At 37.4% G+C, this 24,535-nt stretch overlaps 1 protein-coding gene across 4 annotated transcripts in view; it reads right to left on the reverse strand.

The window, feature by feature from the left end:
* Window positions 1-24,535, reverse strand: part of WDR72 (WD repeat domain 72) — a 219,275-nt gene that overhangs the window by 148,804 nt on the left and 45,936 nt on the right. For all 4 annotated transcript variants that reach the window (XM_027572310.2, XM_027572311.2, XM_027572313.2 and 1 more), the window contains 3 exons: window positions 22,827-23,060; window positions 20,270-20,490; window positions 17,586-17,781 (listed from right to left, as the gene is read on the reverse strand). In XM_027572310.2, coding sequence (XP_027428111.2) covers window positions 17,586-17,781; window positions 20,270-20,490; window positions 22,827-23,060 — 651 coding nt within the window. The remainder of the gene's footprint in view (window positions 1-17,585; window positions 17,782-20,269; window positions 20,491-22,826; window positions 23,061-24,535) is intronic.

Below are 24,535 nucleotides of genomic sequence, written 5' to 3' on the forward strand. Positions count from 1 at the left end.
AGGTCCTAATATGATAACAAACTCACGAATGGCTTCCCGTCAACCTTCTATACCTTTAGGGCATATAGAATACATTGTTACAAAGTCCCTGACCACCACGACCTTAACCCTAGTTCTGCCACCCCCTCCAGCACATTCAGAGCAACACTGGGACTTATCAGCTGGGCCACACATCTAATGCTGACTGATGACCTCCAGAAAAACAAAATAAAGGGTGGGTATGGGATGAAAGAAAAAAGGGATAGAAACACAGAAAGGTTTATAGTTGCTGAGATGTCTAAGGAATACAAATAATGCATTCATTTTACAATGCATCATGGAACACTACATCAAAAACTAATGATGTACTGTATGGTGACTAACAGAGTAAAATAAAATTAAAAAAATTTTAAACTAAGTTTCTTTTTTAAAAATTTATTTATTTTTGATGTAGTGTTCCATCATTCATTGTTTGCGTATAATACCCAGTGCTCCATTCAGTACGTGCCCTCTTTAATATCCATCACCAGGCTAATCCATCCCCCCCACCCCCTCCCCTCTAGAACCCTCAGTTTGTTTCTCAGAGTCCATAGTCTCTCATGGTTCGTCTCCCCCTCCAATTTCTCCCCTTCATTTATCCCTTCTAAACTAAGTTTCTTTTTACAGGGTATTTACTCATTAAATATTCCTTCTTCTTAAACATGTGCTAACACCATAGAATCTACTATGACTTAATTTTTAACCTCATCCTAAAACTAATACAATTTACAATCAGTTGAAGGGGTGAATGTTTACAGAAAAGTGTCTCTGTATTATGATGTGAAGAATATATCTAATTAAGTTTATAATTACCTATTATATATAAAACATCAAAATTGTACTGCTTCTGAGTATTGCAAAATGTCATTCATTCTGTATTGTTTGATTTTTTTTACACCAGGTATGCTTATTTTTTAATTTTTAAAATATTTCAAGAATAGTTCTTTATTTCCCCTCATGCTTTAGGTTGAAGGTTAAGTTATTTGGAGGATACAATATCCTTGATGAGATTTGACACTATCATTTATTTACTTAGGTAAATAGCTTGCTGAGTTGATTTGGAATTTTGCCTGGATAGAGGAATTGTACTGGGAAAGAAAAACATGGGGCACAGTCTCCTGAATAAGGTTCTGGATAACAGGTGAAGGCATATATATCAACAGTCTCCTTTTTGGGAGTGGGTACAGTGGAGCAAGCAGGGCACAAACACTTTAATTGCAAACAATTTCCCCTTTGGGACATGGCAGTCTTTCCCTTAGGCAAATAATGAGTGATCAAAGCTCTAGCAGACATGTCAGGGTTTAGTTTGAAAGCACCAATGCTCTGTGTACCCTCACTATAGTCCTGGCTCCCCAGGTCATCTGTAAAATTTCATTCCATGTTCCTGCAGCCAGTGACCCAAAAATCTTTTCCCATCTCTTCAATCTTCTATCCCATGGACTTACTCAGAAATGGGAATCTCCAGAAAGGATCCTACCTGCACACCAATATGACGGGAAGAATTCTAAGATCCCCAATGACTGTCATCTTTATATGATGCCTTCCCTAGTGAATATGATGGAACAGCACTACAATGATTCTGTTGTTACATGGCAAAAAAGGGACATGGCAGAGAAAATTAAGGTTTCTAACTAGCTGACCTTAAAATAGGGAGATTATTCAAGTGAGTCAGGCCTCATTAGGTGAAGTCTGTTAAAAGCAGAGAGTTTGGGGGGCACCTGGGTGGTGTAGTCAGTTAAGCAACCAGCTCTTGGTTTTGGCTCAGGTTGTGATCTCAGGGTCTGCTTCAGGCTCTGCGCTCAGCATGGAGTCTGCTTGAGATTCTCTCTCCCTCTCCCTTTGCACCCCCTCGTGCTCTCTCTTTCTCAAATAAATGAATCTTAAAAAAAAAAAAAAAAGCAGAGTATTTTCTCTAGCTCATGGAATAAGGGGAAGTCAGATAGATTTAAAGCATAAGAAGGATCCAAAGTATCCTTACTGGCTTTGAAGATGGAGAAGGCCACATACAAGGATCAGAGAGGCCTCTCATAGCTGAGAGTGATAGCTGGTAAACAGCCAGCAAGGACCTCAGACCTACAACCATTAAGAACTAAATTCTGCCGAGGCCCTGAATAAGTTTGGAAGTCAGTTGTCCCCCAGAGCCTCCAGTTGAGAGCCCAGTTGGCAGAACCTTGAATTCAGCCTCGTGAGACCCTAAGCGGAGAACCTAGTTGAGCTCGCTTAGACTTCTTATAGAACTGAGACAGTAAATGGATGTTGCTTTAGGGAGCTAAATTTGTGGTAATTTGTTACACAGCAACAGAAAACTAATACAATTAGGACTTGTAGAAACACTTTTACTTCGGACCAGGTTTAGACCTCAATTTTTTTATTATTATTTTTGTTATTTTATATGTGAGATTCCTGCCTCATAAAATAAATAATTACATAAATGCATAAACTCATAAAAACAAATGTGAGGACTGGTTAGACATTTAATTCTTTTTTAATAACCCTTTTCCCATCCTCGTGCTCTATTAGGAGCTATGAAGATATTTGCTAAATAGCTCGCGATTAAGCAATCATATACCACATCAAAAAAAAAATGCCTTCTAAAGCACTCAATTATTTTAGAAAAAAATTGTATGTAAGATTCGTATTTTTTTCCTCCTCTTTAACATCTTCATCATTATCACAATTATCATTAGCTACCGTTGAGTTTATGTGCTAAAGTGCTTTGTTTTAGCACTTAATATACATCTTATTTAATTCTTAAAACAATTCACAGGTTATAAAACAAACAAACAAAAAAACCTCTGAGGCTCAGAAAGGATATTTCTGTGTATCAAATACTCTGTGTGTCTCAGGGTATTTGTGTTCTCTGGTTGGGAGGATGAGTTAGGACAGGCACTTGGATTAAAAGCTAGGAAGGAACAGTAATGCCTTGGAGTGCAGTTGCATTTCCACCACAGACCCTGAGGACTGGCATGTTCAGCACTGAGTTTAAAGTAGATAATGTTTGGATGGCAATATGGAGAAGAGAATTGAAGAGTTTGACTGGCAAGGTAACCAGTTAAGAAATTTTCAATAGTTTATGTAAACGATAATAAAGATCCCAACCTATCTGTCTCTAAACCATTTTATTTTTAAATGTTTTTGGCACCTCTGAAATATATAATTCCATGTTTTACTGGAGGCTTATAAAATAAATGTAGCACACAGTTTAACTTGCAATGACCCAGGTTCATCACTAGACACTGTTGATAGTATTGGGCCCAGGAAACAGTACTACCCTCTGGGATTACTGATTAGGACTTTCATTGAACAGGTTGTTTAGGTTTCTTTCATAGCCAGGGGTCTTTGGTGGGTTCCTAACTCTTAAAGATTTTATTTCCTTTATTTGAGAGAGAGAGAATGAGAGACAGAGAGCATGAGAGGGAGGAGGGTCAGAGGGAGAAGCAGACTCCCCGCCGAGCAGGGAGCCTGATGCGGGACTCAATCCCAGGACTCCAGGATCACGACCTGAGCTGAAGGCAGTCACCCAACCAACTGAGCTACCCAGGTGCCCCGGGTTCCTAACTCTTTAGAACCATTTCCTTTTCCTTCTTTAGCCAGAGCACCTTTTTTTCTTTTTAATTTGAGTAGAGTTTACCTATAATGTTACATTAGTTTCAGGTGTACAGCATAGTGAGTGGACAAGATTATACATTATGCTAAGCTCACTACAAGTGTAGCTACTATCGGGTACCATACAACACTATTACAGTATCATTGATTATATTCTCTGTGTTGTGCCTTTTATTCCCACAACTTATTTATTCCATAACTGGAGGCCTGGATCTCCCATTCCCCTTCACCCATTTTGCTCACCTCCCCATCTCCCTTTCCGATGGCAACTATCAGTTTGTTCTGCGTATTTTTAGGTCTGATTCTGCTTTTTGTTGGTTGCTCATTTTTTTTTAAAATTCCACATATGCGTGAAATCATGTGGTATTTTTTTTCAGTCTGACTTATTCACTTAGCATAATACCCTATATGTCCATCTATGTTGTGACAAATAGCATGATTTTATTATTTTTATGGTTGTGTAGTATTCCATTTATAGATATAAACCATGGAAGGAGTCCTACAGCATATAGATAGGTCCTCTGGCATCAGCCGTTGCCTTCCTTACTCAGTGAATTAGAATTAGATTCTAAATTAGAAAACAACAACGGAACATTATGCAGCCTTAAAAAGAGAGAGTGTTCTGACAGGTGCTATAGCATGGGTGAACCCTGAGGACACTATGCTAAGTGAAATTAGCCAGTCACAAAAAATATATTGTATGATTCCACTTATATGAGCAGTCAAATTTACAGAGACAGAAAGTAGAATGACGGTTGCCAAGAGCTGGGGGAGAAAGGAATGGGAACTTATTTTTTTTTAATGGGCACAGAGTTTCATTTGGGGAAGATGAAAAAGTTCTGGAAATAGATGGTGGTGACAGTTGCACAATAATGTGCATGTACTTAATCCCACTAAACTTTGCACTGAAAAACTTAAAATGGCAAATTTTATGTTATAGGTATTTGACCACACAAAAAAAGCAACTATGTTGATAAGATAGCCCAAGGAAAATATAAACAAAAAGAGAAGTACACTGAGAAGAGACCCAGGGAATAATATAAAGAGGACATGCAGAATCAGCACAATGAATAAGAAGGGCTGTTGGCCATCAGGGGAAGGGGATGCCATGTAAGGCTGAGGATGGAGAGACAAGGAGGACATTGGTGACAGTGATTGCAGACAAGTTATCTGCCACCCAGAGGATGACAACTCATCTTGGGAGTGAGGGGACCTCAAGAAGAACAGTTCCATTGGAATAGTGTAGACAAAAGCCGGATTAAAATACATTCAATAAATGGGAGACAAGTAAACAAAGACAGAGTATAGATGGCATTTTGTAGAAAACTATCAATTGCTTTGGGGAGAATGACAAAGATAATAGAAACTCACAATTCCTTATCTAAAACATTTAGGGCCATAAGGCTTTAGAATTCAGGATTTTTCAGATTTTGGAGAGATAAGATAATGCACATATGTATATTGTATAACAGCTATAGAGAGTCTGGGAGAGCAGATAGTAATCAAACAAGTCATTTATCTGCAGGTAAAAAAAAAAAAGAGTATTTACACTTAGTGGAATAAATAACCTCATATGAGTTAAGGTTTGGTTTTGTTGCTTTAACACAAACTAATTAAAAAAATCCCTTTCGTTTTCAGAGCTTTTTATATTTTAAATTGTGGCAAAAAGAATATGAAGCTGTATTCAAAATAACTGGTAGCTAGGAGGCCAGAAGTGATAAAAGAGATAATCTCTGAGATGAATTGCTAGGATGCTCTGTTTACTCTAAGGTAGGATATCACATCGTGAATCTGACTTCTTATATCTACATAGGTAAGCTAAGGCACCTAATTCCAAATCCCAAGTTTTACTGATTATTTTGTCTCTGCCATCTATAATTAAATTGTAATGTGCTAAGAATTCCTTTAAAACCAGTGCTTTAAAGAAAACACAACTTCCTTTATAAAATCATTGATGATGGATAGCTTCACCAATAGATCAATCTTGGAAAAATGATCATGGTTGTAAGAAATGAAGATAATAAAATTTAAAAAAAATGATAGACATAAAATAAGGAACATGTAACAACATGGCTTTCAAACTAGACTTACAAATGATGCTTCTAAAAGTAAGAAAAATGTGATGATTAAAAAAGTTAAACCTCCAGCGCAAATCATGGATTAAAAGTAAATTGTTTTGTCAAATCTTATTCCAATTATTTTCCTGGAATCCCAGCCCATAAACGTTCTCAGTTCTGATCTATCATTTAGTTAAATGATTTGGAATAAAAGACTTTATCCAAATCATTTAACTAAATTTACAAAAACAATTTGCTATCCACTTAAATGATGAACTAACTATAAGATGACATCCTGTGTCCCTCAGTGGAGCTTCTATTACTCTGATGCTTCCAAGTGGCTGCAAAAAGCCCTTTGTCTTCTCAGCACATAGACCTAGAGGGCAATGGAATCCACAGGCACATGAATTTGAATAGGACTGGGGAAAATAGTGGACCAATCCATGCCCAGGCCTTTTCCACAGACTGACATTAGCAACCAACATTTTTTGTAGCACAGGAGATAAAATCTGACATTCCCACAGTCAAATTCTCTGCTCACCACTCCCAGCCAAGGACTTGACCTTTGGATTTGTTTTCACCTGATTCATCCCTAGAAACATGAAAGACCCTTCCCATCAAATCCTAACAAGTAGGTCAGTGGTATAAGTTGGATATTATTGATACATTCCGATGAATAAAGTGCATCCGATATCCGTTATCTTTCAGCCAAATCAGAGAACCTACTTTCCCAGAGAATAACAATCATTACAATCCACTGAGTCTTGCTTTTCCAATCATTTCTGCAGCAGTTGGCTACTGGGAAGTTGCTAGGGAATTAAAAAGAGGCAGCGTGAGGAGGGGCAGATGGCTCTTTTGGGTTTATATCGCCAAATATGGAAGCTGTGAAACCTACTAATGTTCCAAGTGTCCATATAAAATGCTTGCAGAAGGGCCAAGCTAAGGAGGAGCCACAGAGCAGTCATCCTGATGTGTTCCTCTTTCTGCTGCCGTGGAATAAGCTCCTGAGATTTAATTCAGATATGTAACAAACGTATCTAACCAGCACGTGATCCAACAGTGTAATCAGACCGCAGGAATCAGTTAAAAGTGATGATAGCAAGTATTTCCTTTACATAAGTAAAACCCAGGAAGATAGTAATTGACAAGGGAAACAATAAGGCAGCGAAGGGTGGGACTTAATTGGTGAAAGTAACCTTAAGAGAAAAAAATATTCAGCTTTATCATTTTAAAGAGATTCTATTGATTTTTCATATTTGTTTCTGAGCATACAAAATGTTCCAAAGATATCCTGCAAATATCACAATATGCCTGATACATATTAACATGCCAGATTAAAAAAAAAAAAGGTGGATTGAGTAACACCTTAATTAAAATGCACACCCACACCCACATACATACATACATACACACAAACACCTGTGTATGTGTTTTATCAGATAACCATTAATCATATAATGTAGAATTTAAAAAATAAGTCAGGATGAATCAAAATAATACAGAACCATGTTCATGTGACGTATAATTCTATAATAAAATTTAGATAATTGTTCAAATACTTATAGCTAATAAGGATTGAGAAAGAAGCAAATCCAAATTTGGGGAAAAATACTTGTGTTTATTTTGTTAGGAGCCTTTCAATGTGTTATCTAGATTTTAAAGGACACAGTAGAAACTACCTCATGTAGAAAACTTTTCTCTTGAATTTTTCTACATCTGTGGAATTTCCTCACTTTGAAAAGACTATGAACTTCTAAGAGCAAACTAACAGTTATATAATTTCACCAAACCAGAGGTCTTTGTTTACTAGATGGAATTATAGAAGACTATGTGTGTGTGTGTGTGTGTGTGTGTGTGTGTGTGCGCGTGTGTATGTGTATGGTGTAGGGGGGGTGAGCATGCATGTAAGGGTGTCTAACAAGGCTTTATAGCAATGTAAAAAAATATACAATGAGACTCCTATGCCTCTCTTCAGTGATACATTGTTAATTGTCAGATTTAATTGAATAAGGTTAAATTAAATTATTGTATTTTTATTCTGGTGTGTGTGTGACTGTATATTTAAATATTAGATATTTATATATTACATATATAAATATATGAGATATAAACATAATAAGATATATATTTAAGTGCATAAGTACATAAATATCAGATATATCAGATATTGATCTATGCTCCCCAACTGTACTACTACCATTGAGTAACTTCAGTGCATCCCGCATTAAAAATCTTTCAGACTAACAGAAAGCCTTAACTTTTTTGCACACCATGAACCCCCTCAGCAGTCTGGGGAAAACCAATGAACCAGCTCTTTTTCACAATATTGGTTTGAAATGTCAAAAATAAAATACATAGGATTATAAAGGATATCAATTATATTGAAATGCAATCATCAAAATATATTAAAAGCCAAGCTTATATGCTTCTTTATTCATGCATGAAATGACAAAGAGCTAGTGGTGTGCCTAAAAGTTTACGGCAGTGATAAACATAGATGGTACTTTGAAATACCGGTGATGATTGCGATGTGACATGAAAATACCTGTGATGTCTATTGTTGACAATGTCACAGGTATTGCTAATACTGCTGTGAAGCGTTCCCTGCATTCAAAGTGGAAAGAAACCCTTCATTTCATTTAGCATTCCCTTTAAAAAAGGATTTGTGGATTGTGGAGCAAGTGAAGAAAAGCGGGTTTCTAAAGCTCCCTGCTACACCTCCCAGGGTGTTATATTAATAATGAAAAAAATGAACTAATAAGTGAATAATGCCCTTCAAGAGACTTACACGATATAAAAATAAATATAGGCATGTCTCTGTATACATTAATACGTGAAGGAATAAAATACTGGAAGTGTAATGTATTAACCGTTCATAACGATTATCTGCAAGTGTTGGGATCCTATTGCTTCTTCAAGATGCCTTCTTTATACTTTCTGTATTTCTGGTTTTTCTTTTGATTGAGTTGAAATTGACATAACATACAGTGAACTGTTTCAAAGTGTAAAGTCAGTGGCATTTAGTACATTCCCAATGTTGTGGAAACAGCGACTCTCTCTAGTTTCAAGACTTTTCGTCACCTCTGAGGAATATCCCCTACCCATTAAGTAATCGCTCCCTCCCTAGATTCCCCTCCCTTCATCTCCTGGCAACCATTAATCTCTATGGATTTGCTTATTCAGGATGTTTCATATAAAATGAACTATATAATATGTGATCTTTTGTGTCTGGCTTCTTTGACCTAGCATAATGTTTCCGAGGTTCATCCAAATTGTGGTATGTATTAGTATTTCATTGTTTTTTTAGGGTGGAATAATATTTCATTATATGTGTATACCATAATTTGTTTATCCATTCATCCACTGATGGACATTTGGGTTACTTCCACCTCTTGGCAATTCTAAATAATGATCTTATGAACTTTTATGCTCAAGTTTCTGTGTGAACATATATTTTCATTTCTCCTGGGGTTATACCTAGGAGTGGAATTTTGGGTTCATATGGTATTCTATGTTTAACTTTTTGAAATATTGCCCAACTGTTTTCTACAGGGGTTGCACCATTTTATATTCCCACTGGCAATATACTAGGGTCCTTATTTCTCTGTATCCTTGGGAAACCTTGTTTCCTCTTCCTTTTTTTTTTTTTTTTTGGATTATAAGCATCCTAGTAAGTGTAAAGTGGTATCTCATTGTGATTTTGATTTGCATTTCCCTGATGGCTAATGATGTTGAAATCTTTTCATGTGCTTGTTGGTCATTTGCATAGCTTCTTTAAAGAAATATTTTTTCGAGTTCTTTTTCCTTTTTAAAATAGATTGCTTGTCTTTTTGTTGTGTTGTAAGAGTTCTTTATATATCTTGGATATTAAACCCTTATCAAATATATAATTTGCAAATAATTTTCCCCATTCTGTAGGCTGTCTTTTCATGTTCTTTTTTTTTAAATATTTTATTTATTTATTTGTCAGAGAGAGAGAGTGAGAGAGCACAAGCAGGAGGAGCGGCAGGCAGAGGGAGAAGCGGCTCCCCGCTGAGCAAGGAGACTGATGTGGAACTCGAACCCATGACCCTGGGATCATGACCTGAGCCAAAGGCAGATGCTTAACCGACTGAGCCATCCAGACATCCCTGTCTTTTCACATTCTTGATAATGTTCTTTGATACACAAAAGTTTTAATTTTTATGAAGTCCCATTTAGTATTTTTCATTTGTTGCTGTAGTTTCTTTTTCATTAGAGGAACCGTGTGGCGTGTGTGTATGCAGGTGTGTATACATATACACATATGTGCTTGTATGTATGCATATATATTTGTATATGTATATACATACATATATATGCATGTATATATGTGTGTGCATGTATTTATATGAACACATATACAGTTAATTAATAAAAATAATAAATTAATAAATAAAATTAATAAAAATAAAGCCAGTATTCTCACATATAGTAATGTCTTACATCTTTTCTGCAAAATTGTGTTAAGTGTCATCATCATCATCATCACCACCACCATGAGGAAACTAAGGCTCTGATCAATTGAATTTAGTGATTGGCCAAAGAGGGAAAAAAATTAACAGAGGCAGAATCTACTGTCTCTAAATATTAGGCAATAACATTCATTTGATACATTAGGAGTGTCTAATGAGTCATAAATGCAAACTGCTATGGTAATATATGAAGGATATGTAATCAGTACAGATGATATTTATCTAGTGCTAACTACTGTGAAGAGATGGTGAGTCTTTGAGGAATTCAAAGTGGGCTAAGGTAATATAGATTGGAAAGAGCAGAACAAGAATTCAAATGTAGCAGTCTGAATCCCAGGGCTCATGATCATAACCCCTCTGGATGCTAATTCCCATTTGAGACATTAAACTGACAATTGAGCAAATATTTAGTTGTTAACCTGCAAACAAAGTTCATATACACAAGTGTGTACATACACACTGACATACACACGCACACACACACAATATCACATGAGTCAAAATTTCAATTTATAGCGTAGCTGTGACAATGGGGGCCAAAGAGGAAGACATAAAGATTCAAAAAATAGGCAGCAAAGTAAAAATACGTGTTGAGTAATAACATCAGTAATTATTACAATAAAGAAGAAAACATGATGTAGGAAAAATCCCATCCTGTGCTTTAATGTATCCTATTTTTCTTTTCTAAAAACAATCGTCCCAAGAGGGTTCCATCTGTTATATACCACAACAAAATAAGGTGGCTTTGAGAAAACAACATACTGGGAGGACAATTACCTGCCAGATGCTGCATACCCAAAATCTACCTTTAACACGCACATGATGAAGGTGCTGACAAGGCACCTGCACCTACAGAGGGGTGACCTTGATAAGAAAATCAAGCAAAACTGTCCTTCAGAATGTTATGGCTGGTAACTAGTGGAATTAAAAGTTTATTTTATACGCTATATACTACAAATAAAGACAACAAGACAATACCTGGGGGCTGGAAAATGACTTCTCCATGTAGTGACCTTGTGTGATATTTTGGTATAGCAGAATAAGAATTTAACCACACGATTCTATTCTATTGGGGAAAATATAACTGTACATTTCTGGGAATCTGTGTCCAGCATTCATCAATATATCCCTCACCCTAAACAATTAAAGCAAACTGAGGTCTACAGTAGAGGATTAAATGCTAGATATTTTCTAAAAATATGGCCTATTAGCTATTACTTGACAAACCTTACCTTACCTTTCTCAATAGTTTTATTTTTAAAATTTTCTTTTTAAGACTGTATTTTGAAGCCCCCAAAGAATAAATGCTTCATTTATATGGTATCATAATAGATTAATTTTCTGACTAACTGGTACTAGTTTCACTAAGAAAATGAAATTAAGAAAGAAAATTTAACACCTGTGGTAAAAATAACTCTGAAATGTATTTGTCTTCTTCCTGACTTCCTTAATTTCATATGCATAGGCTTTGTTCCAATGGTCTGTTTGTAAATTAGCTGTTTTAAAGCTCACAATGTCTTTTCCCACAGAAACCAAGTCATGACCAGAGGCTGGGTCCTCAGGCCAGGCTCTTGGAATAAAGCCTCCTGCTCAAGGTCACACAGCTCACATTACCTGAGCAGAAGCAGGAAGAAATGAGTAAAAATAGACTCACGCGGACCCTGAGTTCTACCCTGTCACTGGCCAAAGACTTCGGTCCTCCTTAAACTCCAGGCTGTAAGCCTGTAAGATTTCCTCAGGACTGCAATTCCACCACAGATGTAATACCTTTAAAAAGTCTTCCTGCAGCAAGGAGTGCCCACCTCCCCAGCAGGAGGCATGGGAAATGGACGGGCAGCTGCCCATAACCTGTGCAGGCGTACAGGCGTATCAAAGAGTTTCCTGAACAGGGGAAACCGTTTCAGCCTTTTGGGGGGTGACTATCTTCCCATGGGCACAGGAAAGACTGCCCTACGCAGTGATTCACAGGTTCGCCTCTCCTTCCTTCCCATCAGCTGTTGCTACTGCTGTCCGAGTGCCTGCCAGTAACAGTCTCTCTCCTTGCAATCTGCTGTTTCTAATCTGTCATCTGAGAAATCAGATGCCCAGAACTGTTAGCACTGTGTGTAAATTTGAGAGCCAAGCTCTGAGAGATAGCCCGAGACCCTCTCTTTCAGGAGAGCATTAGCAGGTTTCCTGGCAGCCATGTCTTTTCTTCTCAGAACTTTCCTTATCTAATTCCCTGTTTGACAGTCTCAAAAAGCTGACCTCCATCTGCAGGAAGTGTTCCTGTGTATAGCACAGTGGAGAACAAACCAAAGAGAGACATGCATCCTAGTGCAGGTGCCCTCTACCTAACCTGGGCGCCTTCAGACTCAAAAACATCTCTGCATTCCATATCCTCATAGCAAAATGGGTAAAACCATACAGTTAGTATGGTGTAATGGATTAAAAATTATAAATTGCTTTAGCATGAGTTATTATGAAAATCATGATCTTTAAAAAGAACTGCCATCCTTCTTAGAAGTCTATAAAGCACCCTGCATGGCAAATCCAGCCTGCTTCCTGCTTTTGCAAATAAAGTTTTATTGGAACACAGCCTCACCAACTCCTTTCTATATTATCTATGGCTTCTCCTGTGCCACAAAGGCAGAGCTCGGTAGGAGATCATGTGGCCTGCAAAGCTTAAAAACTTCACTCTCCAGTTCTTTACAGAAGAAGTTTTTCTGATCTATCTTATTGAGAGTTTCATTTTCAAGCAAGTGAGGTTTCACTTTCACATACATACACACACACACATGTGCATGCACACGCACATACAAAGACACATACACACAAATTGCTTAATATGGCATATTTCACAACACAGGCCATAAGCTTAAAAGAAGACCTTCAGTCTTAACAACTGTTTTATTAGTAACGTGTGAGAAATTCATTACATGAGTTTTCTGCTATGTAAATCTGGCACGGTGAACAGAAAAGTCCTCAGAATTATTTTAAATTCAATTCTTAAAAGAATAATGAGCTCAGAGATGAGATTTATTTCTGGTGTGCATTTTAGGGGGAAAAAATCAGTATTACATTATCCCTATTGTGTCTCACAGCAATGAGGGTGACAAAGTCGCCCAGGGTTGTCAGTGCCAAACACATTGTGGGAGCTCAAATATTAATCAAAATGACATCTCCAGTTTTTTCCCTTCCTAATCAGGCCTAAACATCATGGGACATCCGGCAAATCAATAAGAGAAACTAGATGCCCTCATCACTCCCAACCTGGCAGCGCTGCATTTTTAGCCAGAAGATGAGGGCCTTCGCTGTTATATAAATACTTCTCTACTTTGGTTGTTTGCCTCTCCTGGGAGATGAGCATGCCCACCTGTGACCCCAAACTTTACCCTGGCATGTATCTGACTGTGCCACCTGTCACAGTGAGAAACACTTCTTACGATTTCAAGATAAAATAGGCATGGGGGTACATAGCTCTAAATAATAAATAATAAATAATAAAGACTAAATAAATGAATAAAATAAACTCTTCAATAAAGTGAGAACAGGCTGTTTTAAAGTGTGAAAAACGGATGAAGTCTCATATTCTATCTTCTACACTTGGGGAAGGTGGTGCAGGGACCGACTTGTACCCCACACTCCAACCTTCCATCAAAGTGGGTTTTTGGCCCAGTTGAGAATTAATTACTTTTTAGCTTCATTCCCCTTCCCCCACCTTTTCTCTCTAGGCCCCTTTCCCGCAAACCCCTATCCCACTGACACCTCCTATTTTCTCTCTATGAGCTCTGGGATTGCTCTAGTGCTGAAAGATTCTTAGTGTCAATTTATCCCTTCTTCAGGTATTTAGAGGAGTCAGAGTACTGGAGAAACGGAGCAGGGAGTAGGTCTGTTCACATATGAAACGAAGTTTGAACCTTCTAGCAAAGCTAAAAGGAAAAACCCTGGAAAAATTACCTGGAGTAGAAAATACACAGACTTATACCCGAGGAGATGAGACCGGCCCTGTGAACTCCGGAAGCCCTAAGGGAGACTTGGAGGAGAAAGCTGAGGATCTACCTGCAGTTGGCCAGCTGTGATCTAAAAGCCACTACATGGGCCAATGTTAAGATGAGCTCATTTGTCCTCAACCTACTGAGATCCAAGAAAATTTGTGTTAATTCATTCATTCATTTATTGATCCATGTGCCAGGCACATCAGTGAGCAAGCACATTCTATAGCCTCATAGCCTCTTTTCCGCCTAATTGTTTTGGTCTTAGTTGGTATTTTTCCTCTAACTGTAGGAAACTATAAATGGAAAAGCTTCCTGGTCTGGATTTTCCCACTTCTCCAGGAAGAGGGTGACAAAGAAATCTAGCACAGTAAATGAGATGGAAGTATCTTAGCCACATGAAATTCAGCTTGAGCAAGAAAAAGTAGTTCATTCAATTCTAAACAAAACCGGAATTGCAGAGGTTAAAGGCAACCTGAAACAAAGCCAATAACAGGCACAGACTAAAAGGAACAGCATAAATTTATCCAAATACAATAAGCATGGTGAGTGGTGAGTAAAGTCAGGGTGTCAGCCATGGGCACAGTGTTGGGGGGGTTCAAATGAAATTGCTAATGGGACAATGTTTTGAAAAACTGAAAGGGCACATCACAAATGTGAAGGAATTTCCATAATTATTAGTAATATTTTCACCATTATAAGTTCCATCTTAGGTTGAGTTAAGGTTGTTTATAAAGTATTAGTGTAGATAACCATGAAATAAACAGTCTCACAGCCTCATGTGAAGTAAGTATTTTACATTTGGCACTAAATGTGGACACATTATTTGATATGGAAATCCTAAAACAAACTTTTTTATAGGAAAAAATGTACACAACAAATTACAGAAGATTCCTGAGCTAAAGTATGATGCGTCCATCACGGCCACGATGCCAATTATTGTCCATTTGACCAGCCACTCCACCCTTTCCCTGCTCTTCTGCATCTGCTCCGGTCCCTGGCTAATGCCTAGAACTGAAATGTCCTTCCTCTCTGGCTTCCACTTGGATCAAACTAAGGAAGGTGATTGCAGAAGGACAGAGAAAATAATTTCTTCCAACTCTCTGTCTCAGTCCTGCATCTCTGGGAGGAGCGGTTTCTCTGCCATGACTTCAGGGAGTGACCATTCCTCCACAGTTTCCACTCTCACACGGGGCCCCTAACACTGTTTGTACCCTCTTGTTGCTTCAGCCCAAGGCAAGTGGTGAGGGCTTCCTGATACTACCAGTGTCTGGGCGATGGAGACCTCACTCTCCATTCCTTCTCAGTTCCCTAAGTCTTATCCACACCCTTATAAATAGCCCTTTCCATTAAAGTCTCTTCATCTGACCCACCTGGGTTAAATTCAGTTTTCTGCCAGGGCCATGACTGAAACACAATTTTGGCATCTATTTATTGACATAGAAAGATTTCTGACAGAAAGTAGATCAAAATATTAATAGCAGTTATTTTCAGGAAGGAGGACAGGATTATTCATTTTTCTTTATTTTTCTCTGTTTTTCAAATGTTCTGCAATATTTGGTTATGGATTGGGGAGTATAAAAATAAATGATAAAATTAAAAGAAAATGTGGGAATACATACAGTTTCAAGAAGTACTAGTGATTGGGGCTCCTGATTGACTAAGTGTCTGCTTTTGGCTCAGGTCATGATCTCAGGGTCCTGGGATAGAGCCCCATGTCAGGCTCCCTGCTCCGTAGGGAGTCTCCTCCTTCTCCCTCTGCCCCTCCCCACCGTTTATGTGCTCTCTCAAATAAAAAAAATCTTAAAAAAAAAAAGTACTAGTGGTTTGGCTTCCTCTTTTACTGCCCACCCCATCAAAAAATACGTAAGTAAAAAGTTGCATAGGCTGAGAGGTATCCTGATGGAGCAATGGAACTGTAAACATTTGTCAATGCCCAGCTATTTCTTTATTCTTGCTAGATTCTATTTTCTAGAAAAAAATACATTTGATTAGCAAATCTTCACAATTTCACAATTGAAAGCAATGCAACTGCACATATGTATGTGTTTTAGAGTCTTAGATTCCACGAGCAGAAGTCAAGATTTTGCTTCGTTCTTTGATCATATTAATAATAGTTAACTATTACTAAGGACATAGCACCTACAGGCACTCTTTACAAGCATGGTCAGTATTAGTTAATTTAATCCTGACAGGAAGGTGGTATCATTACTTCCATTTCATAGATGAAGAGATTGACATGCCATGGAGCCAAATTGCTTGCCTGAGGCCAACCTTTGTTAGCGGGTCCTGGAAGCAAGCCCAGGCTTTAGAGCTCATTTTATCCATTATACTCAATTGTCACTCAGGTTGATAGATTACCTAAGAATTGTAAAACTCTCCTAATTTTGTGCACATTGTGCAAAGAAAGATGGGGCCCTCATATTGGTTTGCCGCTTATTAGCAATGTAATTTTGTGCATCTACAAATCAGTTACAAATTCCTCATCAATAAAATGAGTAATAAAGTCTCTTCCACCACCCTAGAAGTTGTGATAATCTAATGGGAAATGAACATGGAGGGCCATCAAAGCTGTAAAGCAAGGTACAAATGTAAGGCAGAATTATATTGCACCCATATACCAGTACATTACTCATCATCATTAACACACGAAAGTCAAATGTAAAGAAAATAGCAATTATTTTGGTGAAGTATGACTCTAAACTATAATATTATAAACCATCCAGTCTGTTAATAACACCCAACATAAAACCACCACTGATTAATCAATAAAAATCATGCAATGGTTTCAGTAAAATGTACTCTCAGGCGCACTCCCCTGACTCACATTCATTAATTACCTTGCCGTATTTGATAAGTTCCCAGCATCTGCCTGAAATGTGTTACTCTCAATCTTAAGTTATAGAGTAAAACTTTTTTGAAAACTTTAATGTTCACACTGTACATTCTCTACACTACGACATCAACAGTTCAATTGAGCCACTCAATTTTCAGTTTCCCTGACTCAACTTTTTGGAGTTTTGTAATTAATTATATTCCACTATTACTGATCATCAATTAGCTCAAAATGTTGCTGAGATAGTGAGTATGCTGAAGAAGGCAGAATTTAATGATAATTTGAGACTGGTAGGACACTAAATTTCTCTCTTGTTAATAATTAAAGTGAGATAACTTATGTTTTTATTTATAGCTTCCAGAAATATCCGGCTCATTCCTGTGCACTGCTCTGTCAGCTAATCATCAGTTGGTCGAGCTCTGACTTGGGCCATTGTGTTTTATTTTCCACACACGCCTTCAACCAAGGCCATGAAATGCAGCTCAACCAGAGGTTAAACCAGGTTAAGGTGGTCACCACATATTCTCTGGAACTCTCCACCTAGCCAAATGCTTTGATGCATAAACATATAAAGAATGAAAGGGGTAAAATTCCAATTTACCTGTTTCAATCTCCCAGATGTAAGCGGAGTCATCTGCACATCCAACAATTAAAAAATTCTCAACCGGGTGCCATTTTATCATCCTCACAGGGAAAAGGTGCTTCCGGGCATGCAGGAGGCACCTCTTCCCCTCAAGGTGAAGGAGAGCCACGGAATGGTCACTGCACACACAGCAAATTACCTGATCACTTCTTAGCTGTGGGGAAAAAGCCCCCCCAAAACAAAAACAAAAAAACAAACAAAAAAAACCCAGCATTATTTGTAAGTAAATACTCAAATGCTTTCCTTAAAATTAAATCTTTTTCCCCTAGTAACATAAAAATATTTTGTTTAAACACCATTTACAAAATGACATTTCTGCTTTCTACAGGACCTCTTCACATAACACCATAAAGAGGAGCTTTAAACACCAAGTAGATTTTAAATTCAACAACTTATTACGGAGGTCAAGAGACACAAGTGAAAAAGGAGAATTCCAAGCCAAATCTACTTATAAGATAAATGAAGGACTTGACCATCACTCAGCAAATTCAGGCAGCGAGGCAGACATCGGAAATAATGCAGAATAAAATAAACCCCAGAACTAATTTGTTGCCACAAAAAGAAGCTATTTGTAGACACAGGCTTAGGCCCAAGGGTATCATGAGCTGATATTTTCCACTCAGAGCCTCAGAATGTGATTTGGTGCTGTTCCCAGAACTATTCAGATTCTAATCCAAACAGGAAACTCAGTGTAGACACAATCTAAAAGAGGTAAGCACTAGATAGTTCCAACTGAATGCACAGCTTCAAAGATACAAGGGCCAAAAATAGGCTCGCAGGACAAAGATTCTTAAGATACTTTTTAAAAAGTCAGCATGTGGTTACCTTGAACACAGTTTAGGACGAAGACCGACCATGCTGGGTGCTGTGAGGCTCATCTGGGAGTTTACAGGGCAGGTTTGTGCCTCACCGAGAGGGCGCTGTGTTAGTCAGCTGTCGTGGGGGTGGGTGGGTGGCTGAGGGGAGGAGGGTTAGCGGGGTAGTGCCTCTTGGTTTCTTTTCTAACCACTTTGCTATGTGGATGCTCTGTCTTTCACTAGGGCACCTAGTCAGAGTTTCAGCTGCTGTGTTTTTAAACCATCAGTTGGGATCCCTTGAGAATTGCCCTGTGCCCATTACTGACCTCTTTCTGTGGGGTGCTGGGGAGCAAGTTATTTTTCCTAATTCGTTCTAAGGAGACTACAGAAATCCTGAGGGGGGAAAAAATCACAAAATGGCAGGGGTGCTGTATGGGGAACCTGGACTGTAGGATAGAGCAGATGGCACTGCCCCCTCTCTACTACCCCTTAGAGAACCTGCACAACCCACGGCCTCTAGAACAGAGAGCCCAATGTACTTCAGGAAACTTACACACACATACAAAGTGTGAACGTACACATAACACGCGAACACAGATCCTATAGCCGGAGGTCGACATACACTAGAGACCCACACTTGGCCAATCAGATTCTCTTTTCTATGCATTTGAAATTGAAAAGCTAAGAGATCACAGGAAGAAGATTAAGGAGCAATCACAGAAAACAGACTCTTGGGGTAGGGGACTTGAAGAGAAAATAACCTTGGTTCCTGAACTTAAGTTCAAATTTCACTGGGTCCTTGTTGTAGTGCTTTGTTTTGTGTGTCTAAAATATTGCCTCTTATACCCTTTCAATAAACTCCTTTCTTATTTGGCTTGGTTTGGAGTTTAGTCATTTATGACTCAGGCAGAAGTAAAAGGGGTCAGGATTTTGACTACTGTCCTGGAGCTTTGAGGAAAAGAAAAATGATTAAAAAAAAAAAAGAAGAAGAAGAAGAGGGAACTTCAGTAATAAAAGACATATCAAAGTATCCCAAATCACCATATGGAAGTCTTTTTTAAAGTCTCTTCACTTGGTTTCACTGATTTGTTTAATCATTTGTGTTACTGAAATATTTCTTTCATTATGTCTTATTTCAAAAATACAGTGTAAGTTTTCTCTGAGTTTACTTTGCAGCTGATTTTTTATGTTATTACAGAGAAATATAATTTTGACAAGTCAATCAACTGATTGACAAACTCAGGAAACTCAAAAGTTGATTGTTCATATTTTAACAAAGATGTCAGCTTTGTGGAAGCTAAATTTAAGTTTATATTACATGTGAAAATTATATTTGAAAGTATTTCCTTTTGTCCTGCACAAGGTAGATGCTCAGAAATTTGTTAAACAAATGAGAGAGCAAACAAAAATCTATTTAAGAAAAAAAATATATAACTATCCATATTATTATAAAAGTATATTATTCAAGGCAAACATTATTTTCTAATTTATAGATTCCTATATATTTGAATTGCTTCTACACTATTACTTTTATTTAAAAAATAATTAAAAAAATAAAAATGAGAATTCCATTAAGATATAGAATTAGGGGAAAAAAGAAAAAAAGAATTAACTGGCTTTTGTAAAGACAAGAATTGACAAAATCCTTGCTTTAGAATCAAATTATTTGCATAAATTATAATAATAATAATGCATATAAAAATTAGAAAGGAATTCATAAAAATTATCCAGTTGTAGTATGGGTACATAGAACTTTTTTCCGTGGGAAAATGGGTTAATTGCCCTTATGTTTTTTTAATATGTAACATAAATTTATGTTATGTTTTACTCTTTGTCTTAACTTACTCTGAAGTTCTCTGGTGACATCAAAAGACTTGTTACTGGACCAGCTTCCAAAAAGAATTTATGCAAAATTTCTTCAGTAAAGATATTCCACAAGATGACACACGAGTCCTGGTCCCCAGACACAAGCCAACTTTGGTCTAATTTCGAAGAGAGACCATGTGGGTAAAGTAATGAAGTAACACTTTGGTGATGGCCTTTGAGAACTTTGTAAGGAAGGGAATCTGGAAAACAAACACCAAATAATGAAAAAAAAATTTTTTTTGCTCAAGAAATAGTGCTAACATTTTCTTTTATAAAATTTTAATGCAAAGAAAATACGTATAATTAAACCTAGGCAGTTGGTTAAAAAAAAAAAATGAATGAACAACCCTTGGACCATCTCAAAAGGCAAGTACCTCCTCATAAGCTAGGTCATGCTTTTGATGAAGTCTGGTTGTTCTAAGTCTGCTAATTCTTTAAGGATGTTAGCAAGTTAGCCAGCACCAATGTTAGTTTAGTTAGCAAGTTAGCCAGCACCAAAATCAGCTAGCACCAATTCCAGTGCCATTAAATAGCAAAGGCTGTTCTAAAAGAATGAACAATTCACACATTTTGCTTCTACAAAAATTAATCTCAGGACTTCACTGTTGCTCTTCCAATGAGCATAACCAAGTCTAGTATAAAAGAAAAGCATAGTTTCTCAGAACAATTTTGCCTTAAGAAATATTAGAGATCACCTAGTTTTATCTCTTTGTTTTATCGATCAAGTACCAGAGGTGCAGAGAAGTTAAGTGACTTGGATCCAAGTGTAAAAGAGCACGGCGTAATGTTTGAGAGCAGAGCTTTGCTGTTACACGAATCCAGCTTTGGTCTTCTAGGTATGTCCCTTACTAGACAGGTCACCATGACAAGCTTCTTTTCCCCTCTAAGTCACAGGTACTGTACATGAAAAACTTGGGATAATAATAATAGCACTTACTTCACACAAGACTGTTGTGTGGAATAAATATGATAATGCCCTTCATTTCCTAGCCCTGGTACTTGGTAGGAATGTAGGTATTGCATACCAGAGCTGTACTAGAACACAGGGCTACTGACGCCCAGTTTCCATACTGCTTCTTACATCATCATTAGCTAAAACTTAAAAAAAAAAAAAAAGGACAAGACCACAGACCACAAACCCTCTTTACTCAAATTGAAAAAGAGTCCCAAAGAATCATTGTTACGTCTATTAAAGAATCATTAGTTACTTCTATTCCATGAGGCACATCCTCCCTTTATATCCCTTAGCAAAGCAAGATGAATATTAATTCAAATGTTCAGGTCAAATGCAGGTTTGTGTTGGTTTTATGGATAAGAAAAAATTGGCCTAGATAAAAAGTGCTAAGGTCTCAAGCTTTTTCACTAACTCTTTAACAGCAGCTATTGAGCTGTGTAGCAGTATATTACGTGTCCTCTGTTCATTGCTATTTACTCCTCTATCTTAGGTAATCACTGAACATAAAACAATAACATTGAATAAGTAGCAAAAGTAAGCTGAGAACAGTAACAAGATGTGTCTTAAAAAGTGAGATTTGGCTTTTACTCTTAAGGACCTTGCAGTCTAGTAGTATCCATGCGTTAAAAAATATCAAGTATCTACACATCCCCAAATCTCAAGCGCTTCCTGGATATTCCTTCCTTTACATAAGACAAATTACCACACAACAGTATTTATTTAATAGGTATTCACCGTTGCAATGCACAAAAAATGTATTGGAACATATCTACATTTCATTAACAAAAAAATTAAAAAATTAGAACAGGAAGATACCATTTTCTCCTGATTGGCAAATACTAAAAAGTTTAATTGCACATAAAGTTGGCTCAGGTGTGGGGAAAAGGCATTTTTATAGGCTGTTAGTGGACATACATATACATAGATGTATGTTCTCTGGAGACCATTGTTAAGATATATTTTCAGAATTAAAAATACTCGTAAGTGTCGATTCAGTAATTCTACTCCTGAGAATTAATACTATAGATATCCCCACATATATATGCAAAGATGGTAAATTCAGCATTGCCTCCAGTAGCCGAAGACCAGAAAAAAATGAAACACCTATTAATAGGAGATTTTTTTAAAATTAAAGTTTATTATTATTAGTCATTTAAATGGAACCCATAAAGAATGTGCTCCAAAATATTTTATTAAGATATGCTTCAGGAGATTTCAGTAAAATGTATAGACTATGCCTCTATTTGTGTAATATTATTAAAAGAATGCATATTGCTATGTTGGTATGCACTTGTATATGCATAGAAAATTTCGAGGAGGGTATAAAGAAACTTACTAGCAGTTGCCTTTGTTGAAGGGAGCTGGAAGATCAAGGAAGAAGAGAAACATATTTCCCATTGTATAACCTTCCACTTGACTTTAAAAAAAAAACTAGGTGTTTTTACTTTAATATTAAAATATGTACACATTAATTAGCAAATAGTAGCAAATTCTTTAAGCTTCAGGAATCTTCTTAGTACAGCTAGTTAAAGTTGAAGCTTAAATAAATTAAATAAATAGGGTTAAATAAAATTCAATGACCTTTTAATAAAGAACCGCCTTCTAGAAGTCCTGCTTTGGCAGCATTCAAACCCTGTGTAATGAAAATTGTCCCATCTTCACAGCCACATATTAGTTTATCAAGACTTGGAACATACTCTGATGAAGTGACTCCGACTGTTCCAGTCCCAGAGACATGGTCAATAATACTTTGGGACATGGTATGATGCTTATCAAAATTATCTTGAAGGGTCCATGTGGCAGTTATTGGTATCTCTAAAAGGAAAACACATAAAAAAAGGGAAAATTCGGTTTATAAATTCATCATAGATATGGAAAATGTTATCAAGGCACCATCCCTTGGGGTACCTAGAGGCTCTTTTGCCATCCTAACAGTGACTAACTGCAGAAGAGTTCTCCTGTCATCCATTGTCTTTATTCCAAATGCTATTTCATTGGTCCTCTCTCCTTCAAGGAGCCTCAGAAGAATAGGTGTGTATTCGTGAGTTCATTTTAGACTTAGGTCACCTAAAAAGAACTGAGAAACTCTTGCAGTGATGTAAAGTGTTGGTCCAATCTCATAAATTCTCTATGTGTCTCAGCAACATTAAGAAGGAAAACTGGGGGTCTCTTAGTTATGTGAGGAAAATGGAAGAAATGTATTCTTTAAATATCAAGGGTATGAATATCTCAAAATTGCTCCTGGGGAATTTTCTATGAGTACCAAGAACACTGGTTATCATTTTGCATAGCTTGCCACCCAACCATTTGAACTGGGCCTCAAGTAGGCTTAGGAAGGGAGAGAAGTTTGGACTCAGGAGCAAAGGGGGCAAGTCAAAGCCAACCTACCTTTCTATGAAAGAGAACCCAGGTCTTTCAGTACACATGCCACAGTGACTATGGAAACCTAGAAACCAAACCTGAGACAAACATCAAGTGCTGTCGTAGATGACTATGGTTCTACTTAAAAAGAAGATTAATTAGATGCTTACTTAATTCTGCTGCTGGCTGTGGAACATAGGTGTGAGAAATCCTAGGTTCACCATTAGGTGGCCTCAGCAGGGGCATGGTATGTATTTTAACTCTTAAAACTGAACTTGTGAGAAACTTTTCCATGCACTGTACCAAGTTCTACATCTATTTTTTGATCCATATCTTTTTAACCTAGGACTATTATGAACCATTTTGAAAACATCTGGGACAAACACACTAAAAGTTATACCAGTGATTTTGCTAAACAGTGGAAAGTTGCACTTAGAAATTCAAGTATTGAATACCTTGTTTCTGCTGTTCCCCAGACAAGGATTCACAGAGATGACTTAATGATTTGGGAAAAAGGGAAACAGAGTAAGACAGCCTTCCTCAATTTGCAATATGTGGTCTCAGGACTTTGAAGGTTCTCCACAATAATGTTTACTCTAATGACTTCAATTTTGTATTCTAAGAAAAACTAAAATAAATAAATGCTAAATGTTTTAGTGGCCAAGTTTATATCTGTTCCTGTTGTTCCAGGCAGCTGCAACTATCCAACAGAGAAATTGGTTGAAAAGGTACAGGATGGGGCACCTGGGTGGCTCAGTCATTAAGCGGTTGCCTCTGGCTCAGGTCATGATCCCAGGGTCCTGGGATTAAGCCCCACGTTGGGCTCCCTGCTCAGTGGGAAGCCTGCTTCTCCCTCTCCCACTCCCCCTGCTTGTGTTCCCTCTCTCGCTGTCTCTCTTTCTCTGTCAAATAAATAAATAAAATCTTAA

The sequence above is a fragment of the Zalophus californianus genome, chromosome 6, assembly GCF_009762305.2.
Source record: "Zalophus californianus isolate mZalCal1 chromosome 6, mZalCal1.pri.v2, whole genome shotgun sequence".
Lineage (NCBI taxonomy): Eukaryota > Metazoa > Chordata > Mammalia > Carnivora > Otariidae > Zalophus > Zalophus californianus.